We start from the raw sequence: 27,061 nt of genomic DNA, 5'->3' as shown, positions 1-27,061 counted from the left end.
GGAGGAGCAGCAGCAGCAGGAGGAAGAAGAGCGCCAGGTAAAGCAGCAGGTTGAGTTCCCACTCCATACCCGGCGGCAGGCACACAGGTCCCCGGGCAGCCCGGCTCGGCACGGCTCGGCAGGCTCGGTACGGGTCGGCACGGCTTGGCTCGGCTCGGCACAGCTGAGCTCAGCTCAGCTCTCCCCGCCCGCAGCGGGCGCGCCCTGGGGCTGGCCGGGAGGAGCAGCCCCCGGCGCGGCGCGGCGCGGCGCGGCCGGGGGCTGCTGGAGGCGTGGGGCAGAGTCGGGTCACAAGTGCCCTTCTGGCCCAAACGGTCCCAGCACCTGCAGGCAGCCTTGGCCATCGCTGCCCTGCCAGCGCCCCTTCCCCAGGTCCCCTCCGAGATTTTGCCCAGAGCTGGGACCCTCCGGAGATGGGACGGGTGGAACGGCCGCGGGGTGTGCAATGGGCCGCTGCGGGCAGGGGTGTCCCGACTCCCGCTGCGCGAGCTGCAGGCTCTGTCCTGAAGAGAAGATGGTCTGAGGCAATGCTGTTCTTAACGGGTTTTGTACATGTCGACCAGCTCAGGACTGTTTCAGTATGAGAAAACGGCTCTCTCCTTGAAGAGTTTGAGAAGTGTTCCCTTGGGCAGGAACGAAGACATTTGTCAGGTACTACCATAGGGATAGAAAGTCAACTCTAATTGTTGACTGTTTGACCCAGTTTACTCTGAAAGCCATGAAAAACTATACTTTTAAAAAAAAAAAATTGAAGCCCTTCAGAGTCCTGGATCTCAAACATCTGGCTGCCGGTCACTTAACAGAGGATGCTAGCCGAGGGACATGCATGGGTTACATCTGGTGTGCGTCCATGGCTCCCTCCCATGCCAGGCTTCTGGCCCGCTCTGCTCAGTGGCCGAATTTCCACGTTTCAGCGACAGGTTTCTGGGGCAAGACAGTGCCACGGTGCTCGCTGTCACCTGCCCCTTCATCGCCTGCTGGGAGCTGAAACTTTGCCCCCCCCCCCCCCCAACCCTGAGCACTGCTACTGCAAGCAGCGCTCACATGATGCAGTGGTTTTGCTAGGGACAGTGGCACCAAGCCAAAAAAAAAAATCACAGTGCATTTCATACTTTCAGATTATTGCACCTAATCTCTCCTTACTTCTCTCTGCTCCCCAAAGGACCACCGGCATTCTGCAGGAGAGCAGATGAACCCAAGGTGGTAGAAGGATGGCCGCTCTCTGCTATCCTCATGGAAAACCCTACTCGCATTTTTGTGGTATCATTCTGTCCACTTTCCTCAAGCAATTTATCTCAGCTAAAGTCACATTCCCAAAGCATACAGGGACTTATGAGCATTAGGCTTGAAATTTAAAAGAATGAACATAAGCACTGCTGCATACTACTCCAGATTTTGTCAGGATCATATTAAGTGTCTTACTTCACAAAGAAATATGTCAAATGAACATACAAATTCTACTTCACTGAGAATAAAACCTTCCAAAATCTTAAATATAAATATAGCTTCAAAGTAAGTTTGAGCTGAGGAGGTAACTATGTATTGAGCTACCATTTTACACTGAATCTTCTATACTCATTTGATCTTCATGATAATATTTAATAAACAATTTGAAGCAATTTGGGAAAATGAAGTAGCAAAGCTTCATTCTGACATCTTCATCAATACTGTAGAAAATATTATCTGACAGAATCACAAAAGCCCTGCATCTATAATTCACCAGCAGTCGACACTTCCCTGTTCTGTAGTCTCTCAAGCATAATAATAAACAGTTTCCCATTTTGCTTGTATTATTAGTGAGGAATTGAACTACTTAAAACAGTATTTTGTCATCAGCATTTCTGCATGAGGAATTCAGAATTAGCATTTTTAGGAAATATGACAGTATTAACAATGTGCTTTTGAGATGCACAGAGCATTGATCAAAACGTCCAGGAAAGGCAGTCTGCTATTACGCTCTGGACACTAATGCCTTGTAAATGGCTGTGGTACACAGCAGCAGTTACTTCTGAAATACGCTGGTACACTTTAGTAATGACTGCTTTAAGAAACAGCTGCAAAATATGAAATTGTATTTAAAATCAGCAAAAATACATCTAGTTTTTGCTTGCTTTTGCATTTTATGATGAAAACAAATTTCTGAAATTTCTTAAAGTTACATAGAAGAGAAATATTTCATCTTCTTTTACTATCAAAATGTTTTATTTAATCCTATAACTATATAATGCAAAATATTTCACATAGTGTGAAAGGAAATGTATAATACACAACCTAAATTGATAGTTATGCGAGAATTCTTTCCGAATCCTTTCTCTTCATACACAGAAGCAGTAAGGCTCTATAGAAAGATAAGCAACAGAATTACTCAGAAAAGGCATATCCATACATTTTTAAAATGTATCTTCTGATTTAACAAAAATACTGTAATACAAAGATTTAGTAGTCGCAAAAGAGATCATTCATAGAGAACAACAGAAAGGCTTGCTAGAAAAAGATTATGACTCCCAGTGTCTCAAGTGACTAGGTGGTCAGGATTAATTTCTTGTTTGTAACAGATACTTGGAAGCTGAACAAGCAAGAGAAAGAATCGAAAAGAGCACTTCTTATTTAGTGGTTTAACTTGACCATTTATTATTTATCTTGCTTATTCTGGGGCTGAAACCACCTCTCCCGTAATTGCACTAATACATGCTGATTTAACATGGTTACAGCTGATGATTTGACACGTGCACAGTCAGATTTTCCTTGTGTATTTTGTAACCAAATGTATTTATTCATTCAGTTATCACTCTGAGTCATGATGGTGTTTTGGAGGATCTGGGAATGGAAATGGTACTGATTTGTTGGAGTTGTAAGGCTCGGCAGATTCAATTAATAGGCAGCAGAAATCCAGGTCATGATTATCACAGCGCTTCATAGACATTTCTTCCATCCATACTCTATCAGCAGCAGCGTAATCTGGCTTTTGAGATCAATAGAACTGTGGATTATGGGAAACTGAACTGAATTACTCAAAATAATCCTGGTTTCAAAAGAGAAAAATACTCCACAATTTTGTTAACCATAAATGTGCTATCATCACTTCGGGATCAGCTGCGACCTACATGCTTTTCAGTACTATGGATTTCGCCTGTATTATACGAATAGTACCATAAGTACTTACAACAGTACGATCAAGTATATATATCAGCAAACATTTTTGTCTACTTTTCCAGTAGAAAAGTTTAAGTTTCCAAATCAATATTAGCTTCAATTTCAAACTCCTACATTCTTGAATCAAGCCATTCATTCCATAGCAGCTTAATATCCAATAATTAACCTATTATCTCCGCTAAGTAATAGTCAAGACCTGGATATGAGAGTGTTTTGTTTTTGTTTTTGTTTTACAACAAACAAATTAAATTTTGCCTACCCTCAGTAATTATCCAATAATTAGCATGAAAGCAAACTAGTTTCTACTTTATCATGAACCTTTTTTATTTTTTAAAATGCTGAAACATTCAGCAAGGAGAGTCAAATCCTGGTTAGGTATACACAAGTGTCACACTCTTTTGAACTTGAAGATGCTTCTAATAGGTTTGAATATCTTAAACAACACTACAATCTTAATCCAGACATTGCTTTTGTAGGTTTAGAGCATTTGACACTAGCTTTAACAGTTTTAGCTTAATGGGATACTTTTAACTCAGGAAGTGTTGTCAACTGTGCACTTGAATCAATAAAAAGCAGGTATGCTGTTTACTGAGAATGGCATACTGAAGTGCATACCTCTGTGGCTAAGAGAGAGAAAGAGAATTTGCACAATTTATAGAAAGCTAACCTCTTTATGGTTACCTATTGTGCTGAGACTCTAAGCTACAGATTAATTAAGTGCAATTACATGATAACAGGATAACATTTTGGCCATTTCAGTAGCTCTTTCAGTAGCTTCCACAGCAAAATAGCAGCAGAGGCAGAAGAGAGTGAATTTCTTTTCTGCAACTTTGTTGCCTGTCTAGAATCCCGCCCAGCAAAGACTTTACTGATTTCCCAGAGGATTGAGAAGCGCTGAATGCAGAACAGCCAACAGGACCAGAACCTCTGACAGGACTCTTTCTTGTCAAAATAAACGTCTTTCATAAAAATAATAAAAAAGAAGAGCTTACATGAAGGCTATAGAATGGGTGGAAACAGTAAGAATATTCTGGGTGTACTCAGAAATCCAGCTTATGAAAAATAATAAAATGAACATCCAGAGAGCAGATGGACCAGAGCTTACTACCAATTTGTTTTAAGCTGATATTTGGACGGTTTGCTGACAGTTGAGAGTTCATTCTATGGAATAAAATTACTTTAGTGTATAAATTAGGAAATTACCTTCCTAAATTTTAGTCACACAAGCTGTGGCATCTTCCTTCTAATCAGTAAGGGACAAATCTCCTTACAGCTGTGCTTCAAATAAAGAGCTTGTTTCAGTGTTTTTCTGGATCGAGGCCAGCGTGTTCAGCACCTCACTGCATCAAGCTGTTAAGCAGCCTGTACTGCTCAAGTTTTGTTTCCGCAGGCTGCGTTGCTCACAGTGATTACCCACCCACCCCCACTCCGTCAAGCAGGACTGTATTTGTTTCAAAGCCTCAGAGGCTCTTGTACAACCAAGCTATTAAGAATATTTTTGCATTTATGTAGAGCCTTTCTCCCCAAATTTATATGCTAAAATATTGAATACATCATGTTGCGCATACATGTGTAAATGTGTGTATACTGGAGACAGTGGAGAGTGGGACTAGCAGCTAGGCAGCGTGGGGCACATTATAGTTAAACTTAGTGTGAAAAGGGTAGAACAGTTTTTTATTTGTTTTTATTAAGCCATAAAATGTGGTTGCTGGAGGCTGAGAGTCAAGATCCCAAGATTCTGAGGCAGTTTGGTTTTTTCTCCAGTCATCAAATATGATTTTCTCTCACAGCTCAGTTCAGTAAGATAATCCAATTCAAGCATTTCAGCCTGCAGAACATTGATCTCAAATGAAGGAACCCTTCTATGTGGGCACAATAGATCATTAGGCTCCTCTTTTGGAGAATTCCTGTGTTAGCCTAAGTGCCTGTGATTTATTCACTTACTGGGCAGTGTAATACACTCATTCTCTTTCTCTCTCGTCTCAGATACCCAGTATATTTCTATTACTTGGTTACAATTACAACTCTGCCTTTTACTGTACAGAAGCATCACAGTAATCGTGTATTAGCTCAACTTCTATTTCATTACCCTATTGTATTAACCTTATTTTCCCATGTATCCTGCTTCAAATTTCCAGTGATATGTGATTTTATGCGTCCTTAATTTGTGCATGAAATTCTTTACCCTTCCTAGCACATGTGCAGGCACAGTATCTACAAAGTAGACTTTGTGCAAAGAATATGGCACGAATTACAGGAAATAACTCATTTCCATCCCCTATATACAACTTAGTTCCTTCGGGCTTTCTAACGCTGATCCCCTGGGATTCCCATCCAGCTTCTCCTGAAGTCCATCACCAAACTCTCTGTTTATTTTACTGATCTTGAACAAAAACAGCTTCCGAAGCAGGAATTTAGCTTCAGCAATAAAGGTAATTGGAACTAACTTCTGGAAAAGTTGCTGACAGAACATGTATTAGTGTAGGAAAACCTAGCAGAAGTGGGGGTCACAGATGTGACTCCTTTAAAAATACTATTTTACCAAAACCATTATAAAAACTTCTTTTACAAACAAGTTATTGCTGTGCATTGCTAAGCAACTGGACTGTAACTCCTCGACAGCCCAAATGCTCAGTTGCTCAGCTTTGTCAACGAGGGCACCAAATGGCACTTGGCCCTGGCCTAGCCAGCCAAGGCACACAACAGTTAACCGTGAGAGCTGGGCCAGGAATTTTTCCTGCTGTAGCCCCTAACACAAATGTCAGCATATGTCCATGTCGATATTTTTGTAATAGGTGGAAAGTAACACTTGCTACAGAGGTTCTAGAAACAATAACCATTTGAGATTTTTTTCACAGAAGTCTCCCAAGTTTGCTTTTAGTAGATAAAGTTTAATGAAAAATTGCTGTTTCAAAATGAAAATGACTGCCATGTTTCAAAACTGGTTTTTGACTGCTCTGCTGAGCAACCATTTAGAGTAAAAATTCTACTGCCCGTATAGCTTGCAAAAAGAGTGCATTTTAACCTATGTGAATGATTTATTGAGCTATACATCTAATTTCCAGAGCTCAATTCTCTTTCTCAATGGTTAGGAAACTTTTTTTTTTGGAAGCATATCATTGTGAATTTAAGTATTAACGTTCTCTGCAAAGCCTGCAATTAAAGTATAACAAAATGGTGCTAGTGAATAAGAACTAGGTAAAATGGATTAGTTTATCATTGCCAAGATAAGCAAAATGCTGAATAAATAACGCAGACAGTGAAAGGTAAGCTGTTCAAGTCCTTTTCTGTTCAATATCTGAACTGTTATATTACATAGGCACAGAACGTTCTGTTTAAGTCAGGAAATTCAACCTGATCACCTTTTCTGTAGAAGCTATGAGAATCAGAATAAGCTGAAAAAGGCTTAAATTCAATTGCTTGCCCACAGTGATGGAACTGGATACAAATACTAAGGGTCCAATTTTCCCCACCTGAAGCTCAAATACTGTTGATTTCAAGTTGAGTAGATAATAAGCATTCAGGTTCTGAGCCTACACTCATTTACACCAATGTAAATAAGAAATGATTATCTTGAACTTCCTGTGAATCAAGAGAGTGAAAACATTTGGTCTTCAGAGTTCACTTCTTCTAAAAAGAGAGATGGTCTAACTCACTTTTTAAGAAAACTAATTTACTGATGATAGTAACTGCCAGCATTACACTCACCTAGTGAGTTGTACTTTTTCCTCCCAAAAAAGAAAGTCAGAGGAAAAGGTGGAAAGAAACAGTTAGTAATATAAGTTGGATTTAATGTGGGCTAGTGCAGTCAAGGTGGAAACTATACAGTGAAGAGAAGTGCTTATGTCAACGTCCATTGACCAATTCAAGCTTGCAGAATACAGAGAAGTGGAACGCAAGAGTGTTACAGATGGCAGGGTGCAGAATGAGATGAAGGGGTGCTTAGCACAAAGCATTTTAATCAGGTAAGATATGACTTCTGAGAAAGACTTCCCTCGTTGAAATCTTAAGTCTTATGTTTTTAGCCTTTATGCCTTTAGCCTGTATGGTCCATAGCACCGGCTCTTTAATAAAAGCTTGTTTTTTTCTGGTCAAAAAAAGATGGTAGGGTTTTCAGTGTGCCTTGCATTTCAGTGTAAGCTGACAAAATGGCACAGTAAGGTTTCACAGTCACCATGTCCTACTACCTTTCATATGAAATGCACTACAGAAAGATTTTTCTCCTGCTTGTAAGCTATTAGCTTTCTAAACTGAATCAAGATTCTGTAATTCAAATTGGGATCTCTCCTTCTTGCATATCATCACCACTAATAAAGTGGCTGTGTGCCAGATCAGGGCTCTAGTGAAACCTATGCAACCTCACTGTTTTCATGGATTTATTGGATGGCCCTTTAATTTGAATTTAGAACCAAAATATGCATTTATAGCATCAAGAAAATAATCTAGCTCATTTCTACTCAGCTACTTCAATTGTGCAAGCTAGACAAAAATATTCAATACCACTCCCACCACTAACATGAATACATCTGTGTACACAAAGGGTTCGGATTCTGTAGCGTAAGACACCTACTTTAAACAAAGCACAACTACTTTGTAGGATTAAACTAAAAGCATAATTCTCTCAAGAGGGTCTTTAACCACCCCAATATCTGCTGAAAGGGCAACAGAGCAGGCACAAGCAATCCAGGAGGTTTCTGGAGAGCATCAGTGATAAATTCCTGTCTCAGGTGATCGAGGAAGCCAACAAGAGACATTCTGCTGGACCTCTCTTACAGACAAGGAAGAACTGGTCAGGGATTTGCAGCCTTGCCTTCAGTGTCTGTGAGATGGAGGAGTTCAGGATCCTGCAAGGAGGGAGCAGGAAAAATAGCAGGATCCCAACCCTGGACTTCAGGAGAGCAGACTTTCGCCTCTGCATTGACCTGCTTGGGAGAATCCCATGAAAGACGGTCCTGGAGACAATGGGGATCCAGGTGGGCTGGCTGATTTTCAAGGGTCACCTGCTCCAAACTCAAGAACGGTTCACCCTGATGAGGAGGAACTCAAGCAAGGGCAGCAGGAGGCCTGCATGGTGTCAGGGAGTAGGAAGCCAAGCACAGTAACACGGCCGGCAGGGTATGGCCTTGCCAGTCAGGGCCCCACAGCACCCAAGCAAGGGAGCAGGGCAGACCTAGAGATTGTGGCCAGCTTCAACCACAAGTCCAGATCATCCAGCAAGTTCATGGTGAGGAGGCAGGGCCAAGGGCAAGCTGGGAAGTTAAACCGCAGGTCAGGGTCAGGATCAGGTCCAGCAACGGCCAGGCCGAGCTGTGGTGACAGGGCTGGGCAGAGGCCAGGCCAGGCTGTCAGCCTGCAGGTCAGGGTCCAGATCAAGGGGGCCATGGCCAGGCAGGGGCAGGGCGGTGACAGTGCTGGAGGCCAGCACCGCTATGGCATTGCTGGGGCAGGGACTGAGCCGAAATGGGGTCCTGGGCAGGGCCAGCAGGGCCTGGTAGTGTCCTCAAGGACCCGGCACGTGCATGAACAAGGATTCCCTGACAAAATCCAAATATAAAAAGTAAGCTTACAAGAGGTGGAAGCAGGGACAGGTGGCCTAGGAGGCATACAGAAACACTGTCCGAGTGTGCAGGGGTGGGTAAGGAAAGTCAAAACCATCTGGAATTGAATCTGGCAAGGGATGTGAAGGGCAACAAGATGAGCTTCCACAAGGACTTCAGCAGCAAAAGGAAAACCAGGGAAGACATGGGCCTGCTGCCGAATGCGGTGGGGACCTTGTGGCAAATGACATGGAAAAGACTGAGGTACTTAATGCCTTTTTCACCTTGTTCTTTACTGGTAAGATTTGACTCCAGGAACCTCAGGCCCCTGAGACCAATGGGCAGAGAGGAACCTCATCAAGTTCAGCAAAGGGAAATGCCCACTCCTGCACCTGGGGAGGAATAAACCCCTGCACCAGTACAGGCTGGGGGCCGACCAGCCGGAAAGCAACTCTGCAGAGAAAGACCTGGGGGTCCTGGCGGACAACAGGGTGAACGTGAGGCAGCAACGGGTCCTTGTAGCAAAGGAGGCCAACAGCTGCTAGGGCTGCATTAGGCAGACCGTTGCCAGTAGGTTGAGGGAAGTGATCCTTCCCCTCTACTCAGTCCTGGTGAGACATACCTGGACTGCTGGGGCCAGTGCTGGGCTCCCCAGTACAAGAGACACAGGGACAAACTGCAGTGAGTCCAGTGAAGGGCCACAAAGATGATTAAGGCCCTGGAGCATCTGACATATGAGGAGAGGCTGAGAGAGCTAGGACTGTTTAGCCTCTAGAAGGCTCAGGGGGATCTTATCAATGTGTATAAATACCTGATGGGGGGACAGAGCCAGACTCTTCTGTGGTATCCAGTGACATGACAAGAGGCAATGGGGACAAATGGAATTGTAGGAAATTCTATTTAAATATAAGAAAAAAAAAATTAACGTGAGAGCGGCCAAGCGCTGGAACAGGTTGCCCAGAGAAGTTGCACAGTCTTCATCCTCGGAGATATTCAAAACCCAACTGGGCACAGCCCTGGGTAACCTGCTCTAGCCAACCCTGCTTGAAAAAGGCAGGTTGGACTCTAGACAGTCTCCAGAGGTCCCTTTCAACCTCAGTAATTCTGTGGAAAAAAACCTGTCGTGCCAATGTAGGGGAAAACATCAAATTACCTTGTTTGAAAGTGAATGTACACCCTCAGATCACTTCAGTTCAGTCTCAAGTGTCATAACATGGAACCCTATAACCTGAACTGGTTGCATATTCATATATCCCCCTTACTGAATGTAATGCACGTATCCCACTCCTGGAAAGAAATTATTCTCACAAGGCTGAATGATTTTTTTCAGACAAGCTAATCTCTGATTTCTTGAGGTTTGGTAAGATAAGTAATGGCAGAGCTAACCCAATCTACTACGGAGAGAATTTACAATGACTGTAGGTAAATTCCCAATAATACAGTAAATGGAACATGTTACAAATGGAACATGTTCTCCAGAGTTCTCTTTGAAGATGGTGAGCCCAGTCACCTTCCTCTCACTTCCTGTAACCAAGATTAGCCAAATGGAAGATCACATTTGTGATCATAATGATATTGTGGAATGCTACCATTAGACTCCTACACTAAAAAACACAGAGAGAGCGAGAAAAGAGTAACACAACATTGTTCCGATTACCCTATTTGTTAGAGACGTAACTCAAAAGCACCGCCAAACACATTCTATTCACTGGGATGTAAAAAGATTCTAATCTCTTTTTAAATTATAAAATGACAAATATTCCACAATCCGGCTTCCAGCAAATACTATGACTTACTATGTGGATGAGAACGGACTCCTAGTAAGTATACTGACAAATACAAAATGATAGCACATAAAAGATGTAAGAAAAAACATTCAGAGAAGGTCATTTATGTGTTTACCTCAGGTTTACTTGAATATGCCAGAAAAGAAAATCTCCTCAGTGCAACTAAGCGTCTGAAATTTGTACTGAGTTTCTACGAATGCAACATACAGATCACGAGGCGACAAAAGAAATGCATCAGTGTTCTAGGAAAGGATTTGTATTAGCATGCTTGGCAAAAATAGTTTAAACTAGAAAGCCATTCAAAATACAAAGCCTACCTCTACATCCCACCTCTCTCAGAAGCTTGCCACTTTTGTTATTCAACTTACACGTTTCACCAAAAATTATTCTGCTATTAATTCTTAGAAAATAATTTCATTCTTATCAAATCTTAAGTGACGGCAAGTGATTAGTACCCAAGTTCTACATTTCATGTAAAAAGTCGCATCAGCCACAGCACTGCAGAACTAAGGGCTGAGTCTGCTAATAAGGAGCGAGCTTGGTCCCAGTGGAAGTGTTTTTCCTCAGTGATTTCAAAATGGCCAGAATTTAACCCCAAGTCTTCACTAATGAATGCCATCACTGAATTTAAACAAAGAATGAAAAAAAGCAAAACCATCAGAATCTCTACCCAAGTAAAATCTGCACCTCAAAGTCCAAGGGAAAAATAAAACAACCATGATGACAGTGGATGAGAGAAAACCTTGCTCCAAATGTTAATATATCTGTGACTAGACTAAAGCATGCAAGTATTAAACCATTTTGCACCTTATTGTTGCTTAACATGTAGTATCATTTAGGAAAACTATTGGCTTATCTTTGTCTCTACAACAAGAGGGCCATTACAATCTCTTGTTGGTATTCTTTTAGAATAAATATCGTTGATGATAAGCATTTATTATATCTTGAAAATATAAAACCAGCGCAGGTAGTCTTACAGTGCTTGTCCTCATTTGGCATAAACCGCAAGTTTCTGAATGCAACTCACTTGTTAGTTTGCACTAAACTCTTCTTAATACTTGTTAAGTGTGTTAACGAGCTTTAAAAATATAGTATCATGAAGATATTTCAACATTCCTACGCGAGAATATGTGCGAGTAACAGATTTTCTCATTTCAACTCAAACCAAAAGTAAAAACCACTTGTAAAGGCCTTGAGTTTTCACTTACAGGAGAAGCTTCAGAACAACAGGAAATGAATTCAAAGTTTTGTTGTACTTTTGTCTACAGTCCTACTCACCTTGCTACCGCTGCCAGCTTAGCTGCTTTCTACAGGCTGCTCTTCTTTGGCCTCTCTTTAGTATTCTGCCTGTCTTGAAGACTGGGCACTGCATCTGTATTAACCAATGAAAATATGAGAGATGGATTTTTTTAATTCCATATGAGTTCCCAGACAACAGAGCCTTTTGCACACATCCCCATAGCCTTTATTCCTTTAGTCACTAAAAAATGCATCGAGACTCATAGACACCACAATAACACCTTCCGAGGCCACCTGGGTCACCCCTTGTGGGAGCAGATCGCCAAACTATGGCTAAAACTTACTTTCTCAGCTACCAAACACTACTTTGTATGTATTTACGTTGCGACACGTTTCACTACCTTATGACCGTTTCAGGTCATTCCGACACAAATTTCACTAGCAAAGGTCTCTGTATCTCGGTTCTTACCAGAGTTAAAGCTTAAAAACATAGCAAAGACTTATGGAAGCATCAGAAAGTCTCCTCCACTGATTTAAAGTAGCATTAGTGACACCAATCAAAACGCAGATCAACAGAGATCAACTTAATGTGCAAATTCTCCAGAGGGCAAGTTTACAGGTGCAGAACATGATACTGAGATCAGTCACCGTATCAACCACCTTTATTAGCAGGCTTGGCCCACGGAGATAAACAGGTTTCTCTTAGAAGGAGTGTTTGCAGGAGGCTGTAAAGACTAATTCCCCTCTTGGAGCCTTTTCCCGGCGCCGCCCGGCGGCAGAGCCTCGTGCGAGGGGCGCTTCGCCTCAGCCGCGAGAGCCGTTAGAGCCGTTACGGCGCTTCCCGCCCCGCGGGCGGCTCGCGCAGCCGCCGCCGCGCGTGCGCCCCGGCGCCCACCGGCCGCCCCGTGATGACGCAGCGGCGCGCGGCCCGCACCGGCCGCCATGAGGGAGACGCCGTTGTCCAACTGTGAGCGGCGCTTCTTGCTGCGTGCTGTCCAGGAGCGCAAGGTGCCGCACCGGCCTTCCTCCCTCCTCTTCCTTCTCCTTCCCTCCCTGCTCTGCCCGTGGCGGCGGCGGCGGCCTGCCCGGCTCTCGCCGCCCGCGGCGGGCCCCTGGCCCTCTGCCCCCGCCTGCCCGCCCGCCCGCCCGCCGGGGATGGCGCCGTAACCTTGTGTGCGTTTCTCTCTGGCAGCGCCTGGACGGGCGGCAGAGCTATGACTACCGCAACGTGCGCATCTCCTTCGGCGCCGACTACGGCTGCTGCATCGTGGAGCTGGGGAAGACCAGGTAGGCGGGGGGGAGGGGGGGGGACTCGTCCGGCCGGGAACGAGCCGCCCGAGCTTGCCTTCGCTGCCCGGTGAAGATGGCTCAGGCGCTGCTGGCGCTCTCACTTTAAAACGTTACACTTTCCCAACCGGCAGAAGCAGATGAAACGCTCAGCATTGGATGAGAGGCGTTTGGAAGCCCACTGAAATCGCCATAAAGGGGTTTTAAGGGCCGAAGCCTAAAAGCGGTAGCAGTTCAGGAGTAAGAGCGTATGTGATAATTTGGAGTGGAAAGGAGAGGGAAAGGATGGGATTTCCGTGTTGCTGGTAGGTTAAGAAAAACTTAGCAATTATAGATACTGTTTAATTTTGCATACTGTTATTCAGTGACCTCATACATTTTGCAGTCTTCCACAAATCAGATGTCCCTTGTATGTATGGGGAAAAGTGGAGCATATGCACTTAAATAAACTTTTAGTTCTTAATTCTCATGTGTTTGATTCTGGTTTAATCCTAAAGTTTGGGACAATGTTTTAATGTCTGCGTTCAGTCCTTTCAATTAGAGACTAGCATTTAAACATGTATGACAGGGTAGAAACTGGGAGAAGACAGTACTGCAAAATAAAAGCCCAAATGCACATTTCTTCAGTGAATATATTTTGTTTCTAGTGGTAGGGTTTTTTTTCCTACTAAATTCTATGGCCTGGGGGTTTATTTCCCTCTGCAGGGTTCTTGGACAAGTCTCATGTGAACTTGTTCCCCCCAAGCCAAATCGGGCTGCAGAAGGCGTACTTTTCTTCAACCTTGAGCTCTCACCAATGGCTGCACCTGCCTTTGAGCCTGGCAGGTATGTAGCTTTCTTAAAAAGACTAAAAACAGGGCAACGTAAGAGCCACTGTTTTGATACATATAAATATGCAGTGCAATCATACACGATCTGGGATGATTTTATTTTAACAGGCAATCTGAATTACTGGTGAAACTGAACAGACTAATAGAACGATGCTTGAGAAACTCCAAGTGTATAGATACAGAATCTCTCTGCGTTATTGCTGGTGAAAAGGTATGGAGAGCTACCGATTTCCAGGTGGTTTTATACTAGAGGATGCGTATGGTCTGCTTTTAAGGTGGTCACTGCCTTGTTTACCAAGATTTTTCATCCTAACTTCTTAAGCCAAGAACTGAAGACTATCCCTTGCTTCCTTTAACGATTCAAAAGCTGAAAGCATTTTGAAAAATGACAGCTTCTGTGGAATCATGTTACAAATTACTGAGTTATTATGTATACTTTTTCTTAGGTTTGGCAAATTCGTGTGGACCTGCATCTGTTAAATCATGACGGGAACATTATTGATGCTGCTAGCATAGCAGGAATTGTAGCTTTGTGTCATTTTCGCAGACCAGATGTATCTGTACAAGGAGAGGAAGTAACTGTGGTAAGTTATATCAGCCCATAGTAAGTGCTGTGGGATCACAGTTAGTTGTTCCTCTCTGTCTGAGAGAGCAAAAATAAATGTTTATGTAAATAGATGAACTCCAAGATACATACTGCTTTAGGATAAATGTATTGCTGCAGAACATGTGAGAGGATAGTGAGTGAGCCTGCTGAATACTGAATTTTATCAACTTCAGCTTTGTGGGAACATTAATTGTAAAATATAAGTATTTTACAGAATGTGTTAACTGATGAGCAGTATTTCAACTGGATCAAATATGAGAATGAAGAATGCGCTCCATTTACCTGTGTAGGTAATAAACAGAAAGGATTACACAAGAATAGTTAGAAAGATTTTTGTTAATATTTAGATGACTAAAAGTTCATGTGCCTTTTTTTTTTTTTTTTTTGCTTTTTATTCCTTTAAATATCTTGTGTGAACAGTACATCCTTTTGAAATCAAATACGTGTTTTGTAAATAATTGTCTTCTGGCCAACTCTTTTTAAAGTACACACCTGAGGAGCGTGATCCTGTCCCTTTGAGTATCCATCACATGCCTATTTGTGTCAGTTTTGCCTTCTTCCAAGAAGGGTAAGCTTTTTGTTAAGTCTTTGACAGAAGCAGCCTATTGTCAATTCTACAATAAATGTAGAAGAGTCTTAACAATGTTTGTATTGATAGGCTGATTTCTTAAAACACTTTATCTGAAATGAGGTGTCACTGAGATACTTGGGTGTACTGCACAAGCTTAAGTAACCACTACCTTTCACAGACAACGTAGAAAACTTTCTTGGGTTGAAGGTGGGGAGGTATAATCATAATTATTTCCATTTAAACCTATTCTCCGGTTAGATTTTCTTGAGAATAGTAACTCGCTTGCCTTAAACTTTTAGTATTGCATTATATTCGAAAACTTGATTTTAGGACCTATTTATTGGTGGATCCAAGTGAAAGAGAAGAACGTGTAATGGATGGCCTCCTTGTAATTGCCATGAATAAACATCGTGAAATTTGTACCATCCAGTCCAGTGGTGGGATTATGCTATTAAAAGAGCAGGTAAATCTTTGCCTCAGCCAGTCTTTCTCTCAAATGTAAGCGACTTCCTATACTGTCATGTTGATACTGAAAAGTCCTTAACATTTTGAATCTAGGAAAACAATTATCCGTGATTTCATTGGAAAAGGTATGGTTTTAGTCCCTAGTGGAAAAGCATGCAGCTCTGAGTGGTGCTGGGGAAGAGATGTAGCCAAGTGCAACGTTGCTTGGTCAGATATGCTTCCCCCCCTCCACCTCCCCTGCTGTGATTTGGCTGATGGAGGCTATAAAGGAACCTAGACTGCTATAGCTAGAGGCCCTTGTATTACCATCAGCTTACAGTGTATCCAGACCCTCATCCTAAGATGCCATATTGTATTTTAAGTGTTTGTGACTCCAGTGTATTACAGGTTTTTGATTAAAATGTCTTATTTTCACAATTATAAACTGCTGTTATATATATTTCAAACAGGTTCTGAGATGCAGTAAAATAACAGCTGTTAAAGTTGCAGAAATAACAGAACTAATTCAAAAGGCATTGGAGAATGACCAGAAAGTTAGGTGAGCGTTTTGGGAAAGAGGGGAAAACAACATTCTTAAGAAACATGCTAAAAATTAATGCTAACCTTTAGTATGACTAGCGAAATATATGTGTATATATATGTGTGTGTGTGTATATATATATATATATATATAATGTTTTTTACTTGTAGCTGTTTTAAACAAGTGTAAGTGTATATATAGCTGAGCTTGAAAAGAGAGAGCATTTATAAATGAGAAACAAGCATCCTGAAATAACATTTGTCATTGAATTACTAGGAAAGAAGGTGGGAAGTTCGGCTTTGCGGAGTCTATACCCAATCAAAAGATCACTGCTTTCAAAATGGAAAGAGCTGCTGTTGATACTAACAATGTGGAAGAACAAGCAGAAGACATCATCACTAAAGCTGACCCTCCTTCAGAAGTGTATCTTTTTTATTGTCATTCAGAGGAAAAAACAGGCTTCCCCTCCACTGCCACTTTAGCACTACTAGAAGCTAAACGCATAGCCAAAATTCCTCACAGCTTAGCTATAGCCTCACAGCCTTCAAATAAAACATCACCATCGTTCTGGTTTTGGTAGTAACTAACTGCCTTTAGATAATTTAATTCATAACATAAACTGCAAAACCGTGGTCGGAGGTGACTGGCTATTATATAACAAATCCGTGTGAGAAAATCAAACGAAACTGTTAAGTCTCCCCAGGGAGGAAGTATTCTCTCCTACCTCCCATGTCAGGCCTGAGGAGAAAAGACAGCTTAAAATCCAACTATTTTGCATTAAGAATACAAACATTACCAGATAATTGGGATTTTTCTTACCTACTTGAAAGTTTTACCAAACCAATACTACACACCCCTGGGACAGCCCAAATCGGGGAAGGAATAGAGAACGCCTGGGGAGACCTTGAAGATTCCGAGAGGGAAGAAACAGTAGAAGAGGAAGGCGAAAGTGATGCTACTGCTTTTGAATGTCAGAAAATGGAAATGGAGGATACAAGTATTATGAACGAAACTGAGAAAGGTGAGTGTTTATCTTGTTATTAGATATAACATCACTTTGTTAACTATCTAGAACTAAAATGTGAAAGATCGCCTTAGCAAGAAAGGGAAACTAGCATAGCCACTTTCTACTTGAGACAGACACTCACTTGCTACTTAGATTTCACCTGGACACTTCTGTTTTCTTCAAAAGAAATTTTTCTGTTGATATACTAAGAGCTATTGCTCCAAATAATGCCCTAACAGGAGTGAGCCTCAGTCTTTCTACTTTAAATATTTCTTTAGAAATGGTGTAGTTACAGAAGTTTGTACAAAACTGTTTTTTTGTTTTGTTTTTTTTTGTTTTGTTTTTTTTAAGATGAACCTATTGTATTGTCTGACAGTGAAGAGGAAGAAGTTGTCATCCTGGAACCACAGGAAGCACCAAAGAAAACAAGGTAACCATAATGTGAAAATAACAGGGGGAAGGAGTAGGTAAGGAGTAGTCTCTGAAAGCATCAGGTGTTGAAAACACTGCTCTCTAGCATGCACTGAGAATTTTGGTGAGGCCAAGACAAGGATTCCAGTGATCAAGGGCATGGCAGAGTCAGCATAGTCCAAGAAGTTTAAATCTATACTAGTTTGCTCCTCTCTGATGTCAGTAGTCCCGGCTGATCTGCAGCTGTTTGAGGGGCTTATACGTGTTTCACTAATCTTAATCATACCAAAGGGAATAAGAGCATAAAAGTGGATTTGAAGCAGCTGCTGCTTAGGAGATGCTGCAGAGACTGCCTGTTACACTTATCTTAAATTTTAATCTTTCGGCGGTTACCTTTATTGCTGTATCTCTTCATTAGCCATTGAAACTCTAGTTACTGTGTTTAAACATTCACTGGAAACTAAGAGCGAGCTCTGTGCTCAGCATCGTGGATGACTATTGCCCTGTTACAGAGAATTAACCTACCTTCTTTTAAAATTAAATTGCTTAATATGTTACCTTGTTAAAATGTTGTTTGATCACAGAACACAGACCAACTTGAAACAAGAAAATACAAGTAAGAAAACATTTAACAAAAAGAGAAAAAAGAAGAGAGCTGTTCATTAAAGCTATCACCTGTCCTTCAGAAACACTGTATAATACATAATTTGTCTGTTGTTACTGACATTTTTGTAGATAATTTTCTTCCCTCCCTCCCTAAATTTGGGTCTGCTTCCATGTACATTTTACATATTTGTACACATCTTTAAATAAAGTCTGCATATAAATTAAATTCTCTGGTAGTATCCTGCTAAACTGCCTCAAGTTATTTAACTTGAGTTGAACACGTAGGATAGATAATGTTCTTAAGGGAGCAGTCCCAGCAACTCTTTCTTTCTTAAATGAGCATAAATCAACAGTTTTAGTTATTGTAAGCTATGTATAGTCAGAGTTCAGTTGGTAAAAGGAAGTGTGGCTTAAGCTTAATGTCAGGAAAAGATTTTTTTGACTAATGTAGCTGTATCACACCTTGAAAGAAAGGTCAAAGCAGGAAGTGATGTACTTTGGCTAAGACCTCTTTCCCATATCACTCCATATCTTACCTTCTCTAAAATTGCTTTGTATAAAAATCAACAGAAATGCAACTACTTAACAAAATCGCACACAGCTTCTGGCCAGGACAAGAGGCTGCAAATCTGGAATATAAGAGTGACTTACAGTTCAGCAATCTCGTTTTTTAAAAAGTTTAATTAAATATTACATGCAACAAACAGGAACGCTTCTTGCGCCATAGTCAAAGAATTATGCTCTGAATTTAAAATCAGGCAAAACAAAGCAGAAGGAAAGAAGAGGCTTCCACAGTGTCCGAGCTGCTTTGTTTGAAAACTGAGTCAAATCCGAAACACACACATATGTACAAGAGCAAAGTAGGACTATTTTACATGGGACCTCAGAATTTCATGAAATATAAACAGGAAAGAAGTTGCTGGCACAGATAATTACATCCCCAAATCTGTTTTAGAACTTAGGGAGGGGAAAAAAAACCGCCTTGTTAATTATCAACTTGAATCAAGTTGTGCTCTTTCAGAAAGGGACAAACAAATGCTGTTCCTCCAGGAGCTTAAACCAGTGCATTTTCTTAGTGTCAGTTCTTCTGATTGGAAATGGCTGTTCCAAGCACAGGAATGAGCGAAGAGTCGGTTTCTTCCAACTTGTTCAGTAAGACAGAACGGTGTTCCTTGCAACTGTTCTTTAGGGAGCCTGTTATTTTCACACATAATAGTGCATACCCTACATCCCTTAGTTTTCCTTTTGAAAGAATTGTGAGAAATAATTACACTGGATAGACAAAAGGGTAGTACAGTGCAGCCTGGGCTTCTTTGTTCAAAGCTCTGTCGCGAGAGCTAGAAATTCCCCCTGCAAGCTTTAGAAACTGAAAAGATAGAAAAGGATGTTACTGCAGCAAGAAGAGCTGTCAGTGTGGCAGGAGGAATAGCATCACACCAGGCCGAGATGCCAACCCATTGCTGAAGCATTTTTTTAGGCTGTGCAGGCAGTCATACCAGATACCATATGCTGAAAGTAAAGCTTAGGGAGCAAGGGAGCATTATTCTCTGTGCTACAGAAACAACAACAATACTTTTTATCCAAAACAGAGCAAGGAGACATTTCATTAAGCAGTAAATACAGTAAACTACTGAAGTCTTTCACCTGAGGGCTGGTATCTTGTTCTTTTCTGGGAAAAGTAATTCCTTAAGCTTTAAATTATTCCCCTTATGTTTGCACTTCTTAGTGGTCTTTAAAGTTCCCATTATCTGCCACAAAAAGGGGAAGGTAGGACCCAGTTTCTCAGGAAGAACACTGTGCTCTAGGTCTTCAAAGAATAGTGGCCATTCAGTGTTTTTGTTTGACCATCAGAGGTCACCAACTGATGTTGCAACTATGGCAAAAGAGCACATGTTTTAAATGTCTATTTAAACTCACTCCCCCGTAAGGTTAGAGTATTTCCAATACTAAGCACCAGACATGATACTGTGTAGTTTTATCAAACAAGTTTTAGCTTTTCAGGGGCAAGCTATTGCAATTGAGCTAATGAAGGCTATTGGAAGAACAAGGAAGACTAATGAAATATGGTTCTTCATTACACATTAGAATACATATAAGCTTTCTGTCAAAGTGCATCCTAAAAAAGCTCAGATCTGCCAAAAAGGGTGGCCTCTCTGCTGCATAGTTTAGTGGTGTCGGTTTATGAAGTTAAGACAAAAGTAGAGTTCTGTTAACTGTTGGTTAGTGGAGGGCTCAGACCACGGACTGAGCAGGGGTGAGGTGGGATTTAGCAGGCATGCAGACAGAGCAGCAAGTTTTTAGTTACTGAGCTGACATGTGAATTTTCTCACCAAAATGCATGCTTGTCAGCTTGACAGAGGGCTTGATGTCTTGTCTTCTTATAGCCCACACCACACCAACTGCTCCACGTTATATATAGAATTCATACTGGTACTCTGCGTCTCTCTGGTTATCCATACACCTCTGTTAATTAACTTCAAGTTACAATGGCACAGGTTTCACAGGGCAGTCCTTGCAAGGATTTAGAAAAGAATGCCCATTTACGATGCTAATACTAGCAACTGTCAGTTGTTTTAAGGTATCAGCAACACCACTAACATCAGATGTAAAGATTGTTTATTAGCCAACCTGGAAATGGCTCATTTAAAAATCCACTTCCATTCATTCACTGCTTTACGTTCAAAGCAAGCGCAGTAGGTACAGGACAACATCACTCCATTTATAGTGAAGGTTGAGGTGAGTGTCCGTTTGATCCAACACCGATTTGCTAATTTGTTTGTGCAGCCGTTCTAGTAATTAAGAGAAATTAAGACAAGCTGGATACATTTTGGCTGTATACTGCAGAGAAACCCTTCTCAAGGGATAAGGGATGTGCAGTTAGGACCGTTCTGCACACAGTCCATCCAAGCCAAAAGGCATTCCTTCCTTCCTCTTGAGGACACAGCAGCAGTTCACCCCGCTGCAGTTTAATCCCACCACCACAGTGCTGAGCAAGCAGACCGGTGACCAGAGTTTTTTAGTAGAGACTGATGGGATTTTGGGGCAGCTAATACATTAGTGGGAGCTCTGTGGGCTTAAATTAGCATCTGCTTTACACTTTGACCAGAAAATACCTACAGCAAGACCACTTGCTACATACAAGAAGAGAGAAGTGTGAACTGATATACTTGCTTGAGCCATGCAGTCCCTGCAGTAGAACAACCTTTAACCTGACAGCGATCTGGCAGTATATTAGGTAGAAGTCCAGGCTTCCAGTATTTAACACATCCTAAAGAGTCTCACAAAAGTTAACTTCAGCAAGGTGTTCTCCTCGTAGCTATGCAGTTTCTTCCAATATTGTAGCTGTTCAGCCATATTTTGGGTCTATGCTAAGTCTCAGTTTAAACTAGACAGTAGAAAAATGCTACAAATACTGTTGTGGAGTCCAAGTCACTCTCACTTGGAAAGAGAAAAAGCCCTACTTTAATGCACTGCTATTTTTACTGTTTATTCTATAATTAGATAAGCAGTTTCAGACATGCACTTAGTCTGCATGGTTAATTCTGTGCTTGAAGAGAACGTTTTTATAAAAAAAATCCAGCTAAATATTTTAACAAGATTGCATGTACAAAAGATTTACATTAAAACCACATAAAACTAACTTCATAATTAAGCTCATCAAAACCTGTATTAATATTCTGAATGATCACATCTAGATTTTTGAACCCTGTTTAAAACTGTACATCATTTTCTCGCAAAGGTAATATACATCTTTTAAAAAAGATCAGTCTCTTGATTATTACAATAAGTTTAGTGTCTCTGGTGGGTCAATGAGCGATACTCCATGGTACCTAGAGGAGGAAGAAAACATGCAGGATGTAATCTCACTTAAGTGCTCTCTGCTGGAAAGAATAGCATACATACTGCAGCAAAGCACGTTTCACTAAAGGCAGGACCAACAAAACGTTTTGGAGCTTGTCAGCTGCCGTGCTGACACCAATTTTTAGGAGCATTAGGTAGTCTCCTGACTACCAATTGTAGAAACTTCAAGAAAATTCCTCCAGTTTCCACAGGACAGTTCAGCTTAGGGTTTGGGTAGCAATCGCTAGCCTGTTGGTGAACATGAAGTATTGCTCCACAAAGCACCATGCCAGAAATCTTGGGAGAGTCTTGTCACAGTCTCACTTATTACATAACCAATTTGGTTAGTTTAGTCTGACTTAAAACTCATCTGAGGTTAAAATCTGCAGTTTAGCAAAATTACATGCTAGGACAACTCATGCTTAACATTAATTTATCATACATCTTTACATATACTCACTTTGTGCTTTTGTATTTTTCCCTTATTGACTGTTGTGTGTGTTGTGCTGCTTTGAGGTAGGTCTTGTGTAGGTCCATGAGACAAGGCTTAATGTTTTCAAGGGTATAGCCTGTTACTTTGCACAGAGATTCAGGCTGAGGAAAAGAAAAGCAAGAGGAACATTTGAGCACGTTTCCATTAGCTTACACTGATGCGCTAATACCATTTGTGGAGTTTTTAGCTTCCCGTTGAAACCAGAGAATAGTGTATTCTGCTGTTGTCCTCATAGGCTGGGGGGCGTACGGTTATCTAAAGCACCAAGCAGTTTAATATTCACTGCTCAGATTTCAGCAGTTCATGTAGATTTACGTTAATCCTGAAAACTATCACATCCTTTAGAGGCAGAAACTAGAAGTATTCCTTGCCTCCACTGTTTAGCTTTTCTTTCTGCTCACTTTCTCATCCCAAGGAAGCTGCTAACAGCTTTTAAGAGAATCACAAGAACAGAGCACATCAGCAGATGCTTCTCCCTTCCCAGAAAAGGGTTCCCCCCCCCCCAAACCCCACATCCCCTTCTCTTTCAAGTGCCAGAGGGAACAATCCCTACTTAACAGGCTCCTGGTGAGAAGGGGCTGTCAGTCCTGCAGCCTAAGCCCAAAGGACAGCTTCAGCCAGAGGATGCAGAACTGCATATGAACACATGCGTAACGGGATGCATAAAAGGATCTGAAGACTCAGTTTCAGTGCTACATACCCAAGTTTGTCCAGTGATTGTGTAGCCTGCTAGATGAAATGCTGCAGCAGCAATAACTGATGGCAGGTATTTCAGATAAGGATCAGCATCAATTAGACTCAGCTCCCCAAGATACTGCAAGGAAGACAAGAGAAAGGGAATCATCTGCTTCCAAAGGGAAGACCACCATTAAACAGTTTCACTGGGACCCTAATTTAAACGTCCAGTCCTGCCATCAGTCGGGGAAACCCAGTTACTGCCCTTAGTGAGCTGGCCCACAGATTTGTTCCTTCAAGTTAACATTGAAATTCTGTTCAAGGCAAAGTGGACACAGGCAAAGGCATTAGACAGTGGCACAGGAAAAATGAAAAATGCTGACCAACTAAAACACCTCTGATTCTGGGAGTCCCTGAACAGCAACAAAACTTGAGGAATATACCAAAGAAATACATCTCTCAGCATCTGTGCTAGCCATAGTCAAACACTGTTCCCATGCAAACTGTTTCAATACCACGTTTTTATCTTTAGAGGTAAGTAAGATCTAGAGGGAAGAGTCCAGTCACGTCTGACCTTCGCCTAGCGAGACAACTGCTTCCATTTAGCGTTTCTGGCACCTGCCACACCTGGCATCTTTGCGTTTAAGAAAGCTTAACTTTATCCAGATAAGCCCGAGATGTTTGCTCTGCTTTGCTTCGAAAAAATAGCTTCTGGATTTAAAGCTCGATGCTTGTTCCCCAAAAAACAAGTGAGTGTCCTTTCTAGCCAAACTGAACCACTGAGTGGACAAGTCCACCCAGACAAGATACTAGCTATTCAAGACGTTAGTTTTCGGTGACCAATACGTTTATGCATTGATCCCTATTCAGTTTCCACAGGAAATTTTAACATGGAGACTTAAGAAACGATGTCCCTTTTTGGGGAGGAGAGTGTTAATTTTAGGTGGGAAAGCATCAGGGAAAACATCCAGCACGGAAAAAGACCCTGAATTTATCAATCTCAGCCTGCTTTGAGTAAGCATTCATGCTTGAGCCAGGTCAGGTGCCAGAGTAGCTCCACTACTAAGTAGCAGACAAAAGTGTTAGTTTCCAATGGCAGAGCCCCACCACTGGAGGAGCACATGGCACAGCAGGCGCGCTCTCCAGAAGTCTCCTCAGGAGTCACGTTACTGATTTAAGAAAGACTGGGAGACAGAAAAGCCTGGACTGAAGTATCCTTTACCATTTTTCCTTTTCTATTGGGAATAGAAAACAGAGCTTGTAAGGTGCCTTAATAAGATAACTTTCCAGTTACGCAGATTCAACTATTAATTCTTACTTACCATTGATAAGCTCTCAACTTTAGCACTTGTCTGCTCATGTAGGAAATACTGGGTAAGGAATTGGTTGATCGTTGGAGCTGCCAAGTCAAATGACAAAACCTTCAAAATTAAGTGCTCCATCCTTAGAACTTGCTTCTTGGTATAGGTGTCATCTGTGATGTAGACAAACTCTGCCACTTCAGGAGGGTAGATTTCTTCAAACTTCCTGCCATAAAGAACAGTTATAAGCAAGTAATTGCGTAGCAGAGAACCAAGTAACCAGCAACAGTTAGTGAAAGACAAGTAGCTGTATACTGTAACTCAATAAGTTTGCTGCATCCAGTTCACTAGGTCTTGGATCTGCAGACTCTGAAGTTATGGAGAGCTACGCTCAGCAATTTTACCATTAAGTACTTTGGGACTCAAGAGTTACTGAAGTTCCTGAAAGTGTTAGGAGACTAACAGTTGCGAGCAAAATTTCCTTTTCACGTTCTTTCCCCCAAATACGTTTGAAAAGTCTTTTGCTGCCGCAACTAGAAATAACGAATCCTCACATTAGGCCAATCCACAAACACAGCCTAGAACCTCGCTTGCAGAGTTTGACACAGGCTACCAAGCTCTTAGGGGGATAACTGCTGCTTCTTACCTAGTGTGAAACCATCCCTAGTCAGTCTGCCTACAGACAACAAAACATGATAGCCACAAGAGAAGATTTCCATCTGTATGAGACCAGCAGGTGGAATTTTAAATTAAGCAGTTTCACTTACGATGCAAGCAACATAGCTGCAGTACCCACAAGCTGCAGTTTTCCTCTTAGAACAGACATTGAAGAAAGAAACCGATCAATGTAATTTACAGCTAAGTGCAGGGTTTCATTCTGTAATTTGTATTCTTCTCCAACTTCCACCAGCCAGTCCACAAGAATAGCCCGCATGTTGTTTGTGATATCAGGTTGCTTCTTCATGTAACCCATTTTAGGCTTGCATTTCACCTGTAAGTTTTGATAACATACAAGGTTTAGTTTGCATTAAGTGCTTGCAGGGAAGCAGGCATTTCAACTCTATTTATCGTAGTTAAAGGGTTTTAAGCAGGGCAGAAGCAGCCAGCAACGGCAAACGTAGGATCAGCAAGCACTTTTTCTGTAGTCTTGCTTTCCCGCTTAGGCCGCAGCGCGTAGCACAGTCACAGGACGCAAGAGCAGTCCTGCGTTCGCAGCAGCGGACACAGCACCCATCTTCTCCCTCTCCCTTTCTAGCAGCCTTCTGCTTTGGCCACCGTAGCAGTTAAGTAGCGCTCCGGTACGTTTCTCGGCCCGGGCTTTCTCCCGCCCTTAGCCCTGCTCGAACCGCGGCAGCTCGCAGCTTCTCACCTCCATTTCCCTGAGGTACGTGTGGATATCGCCGACGTAGTCCGGCACGTTGTTGACGTTGGGGCTCCTCTCTCCCGCGTCGGAGGTTATCGAGATGTCCATAACGCTGGGCGAATCTGCGGCGGGGCACAACGGCCGCGTGAGCAGCGGCACGGGCGGCCGCGGCCCGCCGGCGGCCTCGGGGCAGCGCCCGGCCGCCCCGCCGCGACGCGCCCGGCACTCACCGCAGCTCAGCTCCAGGCTGCTGCCCAGCGGCGCCAACGGCCGCCGCTCCCCCAGGCCGCTCACGGCCGCCCGCAGCCCCAGCGCCGCCGCCGCCGCCGCCTCCTCCTCCTTCTCGGCCGCCGCCGCCCCGCGTCGCCGCCGCCGCTGCTGCTCCCCGTCGGGCTCGTCCACATGGATGGCGAAGGCCGGCTGGCCGCCGCCGCCCGGCCGCCCCGGTGCCGCCGCCGCTGCATGGCCCTCGCCACCACCGCTCCGCGCCGCCTGCGAGGGGGCGGCCCGTCAGCACCGCCCGGCCCGGCCCGGCCCCCGCTGACAGCCGCCCTGACAGCTCCCGCCGCGCCAAGATGGCCACGGCCGGCGCCCCCGGCCCGCGCGCATCGCCCCGCCCCCCCGCCGCCGCGCGCCCCCGCCGCCGCCCCGCGCGCGCGCCCCCGCCCGCCCCGCACTTGCCTGCGGCGGGGGCCCGGCCCGCGCCGGGGGGCCCCGCAGCAGCCCCAGCGCCACGCGGGCGGCGGCGGCGGAGGAGGAGGGCGGCGGCGGCGGCGCTGCTTTGCCGCCACCGCCGGGCGGGACGTTCTCCTGGTTCTCCTGCTCCGCGAACATCATCGCGCCGCCGGGCCGGGGCCGGGGCCGGGCGGCCCCGCTGCCGGCGGAGGGAGGGGAGGGCAGGGCAGGGCACGGGCGCGACGCGTGCCGGCTCCCGGGGCGGCCGAGTGTCGCGCGGCGGCGCCGCTCTCGCCGTTCAAGTAGCCCGCGACTATTGAACCGGCCAATGAGGAGCGCGCGCGGGCGGCGGCGCGTCACGCGGCCTACGGGCAGCGGCAGGGGCCAAGGGAGAACGGGGAGAGGCGCGCTGCGGAGCGCAGGCGTGGCCTGCGGCGAGAGGGGGCGTGGCTTGGGGAGCGGGAGGAAGCGAGCATGCGCAGTGGGCGGCGGGCAGGGAGTCCCGCCCCCCCCCGGGTCCCGCGCCAGGGAAGCAGCCCAGCACTGGTGCTTGAACTGTTTTTCAATCTTTGCCTTCCTACTTAATGTCATGACTTATTCTTCTTTATTTTCGTTGCTCAGGAAATAAGAACACACACACACACACACCTCTATCCAGAGGCTGTTTAATGTCTTTTAAGTTTAAATTAAAAAGT

At 43.5% G+C, this 27,061-nt stretch overlaps 3 protein-coding genes across 5 annotated transcripts in view; 1 reads left to right on the top strand and 2 right to left on the bottom strand.

Annotated features, from left to right (window-relative positions):
- The window catches only part of ANXA5 (annexin A5), a 57,414-nt gene extending 44,396 nt beyond the window's left edge, over positions 1–13,018 (bottom strand). The window contains exons 1-2 of one of the 3 annotated variants that reach the window (XM_068941666.1): positions 12,885–13,018; positions 11,756–11,849 (exon numbers count right to left, since the gene is read on the bottom strand). The gene's annotated coding sequence lies outside the window, so the exon portion shown is untranslated. Of the gene's footprint in view, positions 1–11,755; positions 11,850–12,185; positions 12,610–12,884 lie in introns of those variants that run through there. The other 2 variants (XM_068941665.1, XM_068941668.1) reach the window with 2 other exon arrangements.
- EXOSC9 (exosome component 9) lies at positions 12,576–18,245 on the top strand. Its single transcript, XM_068941663.1, has 12 exons — positions 12,576–12,724; positions 12,909–13,003; positions 13,709–13,828; positions 13,942–14,044; positions 14,280–14,417; positions 14,926–15,008; positions 15,342–15,474; positions 15,926–16,014; positions 16,273–16,419; positions 16,827–17,017; positions 17,354–17,432; positions 17,998–18,245. The coding sequence occupies exons 1-12, from the start codon at positions 12,659–12,661 to the stop codon at positions 18,077–18,079; spliced, it is 1,326 nt and encodes a 441-aa protein (XP_068797764.1). The 5' UTR covers positions 12,576–12,658; the 3' UTR covers positions 18,080–18,245.
- Positions 18,246–18,682: 437 nt separating this feature from the next.
- CCNA2 (cyclin A2) lies at positions 18,683–26,528 on the bottom strand. The gene is made up of 8 exons (XM_068941031.1): positions 26,373–26,528; positions 25,922–26,183; positions 25,698–25,813; positions 25,096–25,319; positions 24,350–24,554; positions 23,053–23,166; positions 22,320–22,453; positions 18,683–21,849 (listed from the first exon to the last, which is right to left on the bottom strand). The coding sequence occupies exons 1-8, from the start codon at positions 26,526–26,528 to the stop codon at positions 21,798–21,800; spliced, it is 1,263 nt and encodes a 420-aa protein (XP_068797132.1). The 3' UTR covers positions 18,683–21,797.
- Positions 26,529–27,061: the final 533 nt, after the last annotated feature.

The sequence above is a fragment of the Struthio camelus genome, chromosome 4, assembly GCF_040807025.1.
Source record: "Struthio camelus isolate bStrCam1 chromosome 4, bStrCam1.hap1, whole genome shotgun sequence".
Classification (NCBI taxonomy): Eukaryota; Metazoa; Chordata; class Aves; order Struthioniformes; family Struthionidae; genus Struthio; species Struthio camelus.
Note: the sequence above shows the minus strand (reverse complement) of the source record. Positions and strands in the feature narration are given on the sequence as shown.

Excerpts from the sequence above, each read along its gene's own strand:
- EXOSC9 (XM_068941663.1), top strand. The coding sequence starts at position 12,659 with ATGAGGGAGACGCCGTTGTCCAACTGTGAGCGGCGCTTCTTGCTGCGT. Across the intron at positions 15,009-15,341 it reads TTTGCCTTCTTCCAAGAAGG|GACCTATTTATTGGTGGATC; the intron begins GTAAGCTTTTTG and ends ACTTGATTTTAG. Across the intron at positions 16,420-16,826 it reads GCTGACCCTCCTTCAGAAGT|TTTTACCAAACCAATACTAC; the intron begins GTATCTTTTTTA and ends CCTACTTGAAAG.
- CCNA2 (XM_068941031.1), bottom strand. The coding sequence starts at position 26,528 with ATGATGTTCGCGGAGCAGGAGAACCAGGAGAACGTCCCGCCCGGCGGT. Across the intron at positions 26,184-26,372 it reads GGGCCGGGCCCCCGCCGCAG|GCGGCGCGGAGCGGTGGTGG; the intron begins GCAAGTGCGGGG and ends GCCCCCTCGCAG. Across the intron at positions 25,320-25,697 it reads CGTACCTCAGGGAAATGGAG|GTGAAATGCAAGCCTAAAAT; the intron begins GTGAGAAGCTGC and ends CAAAACTTACAG.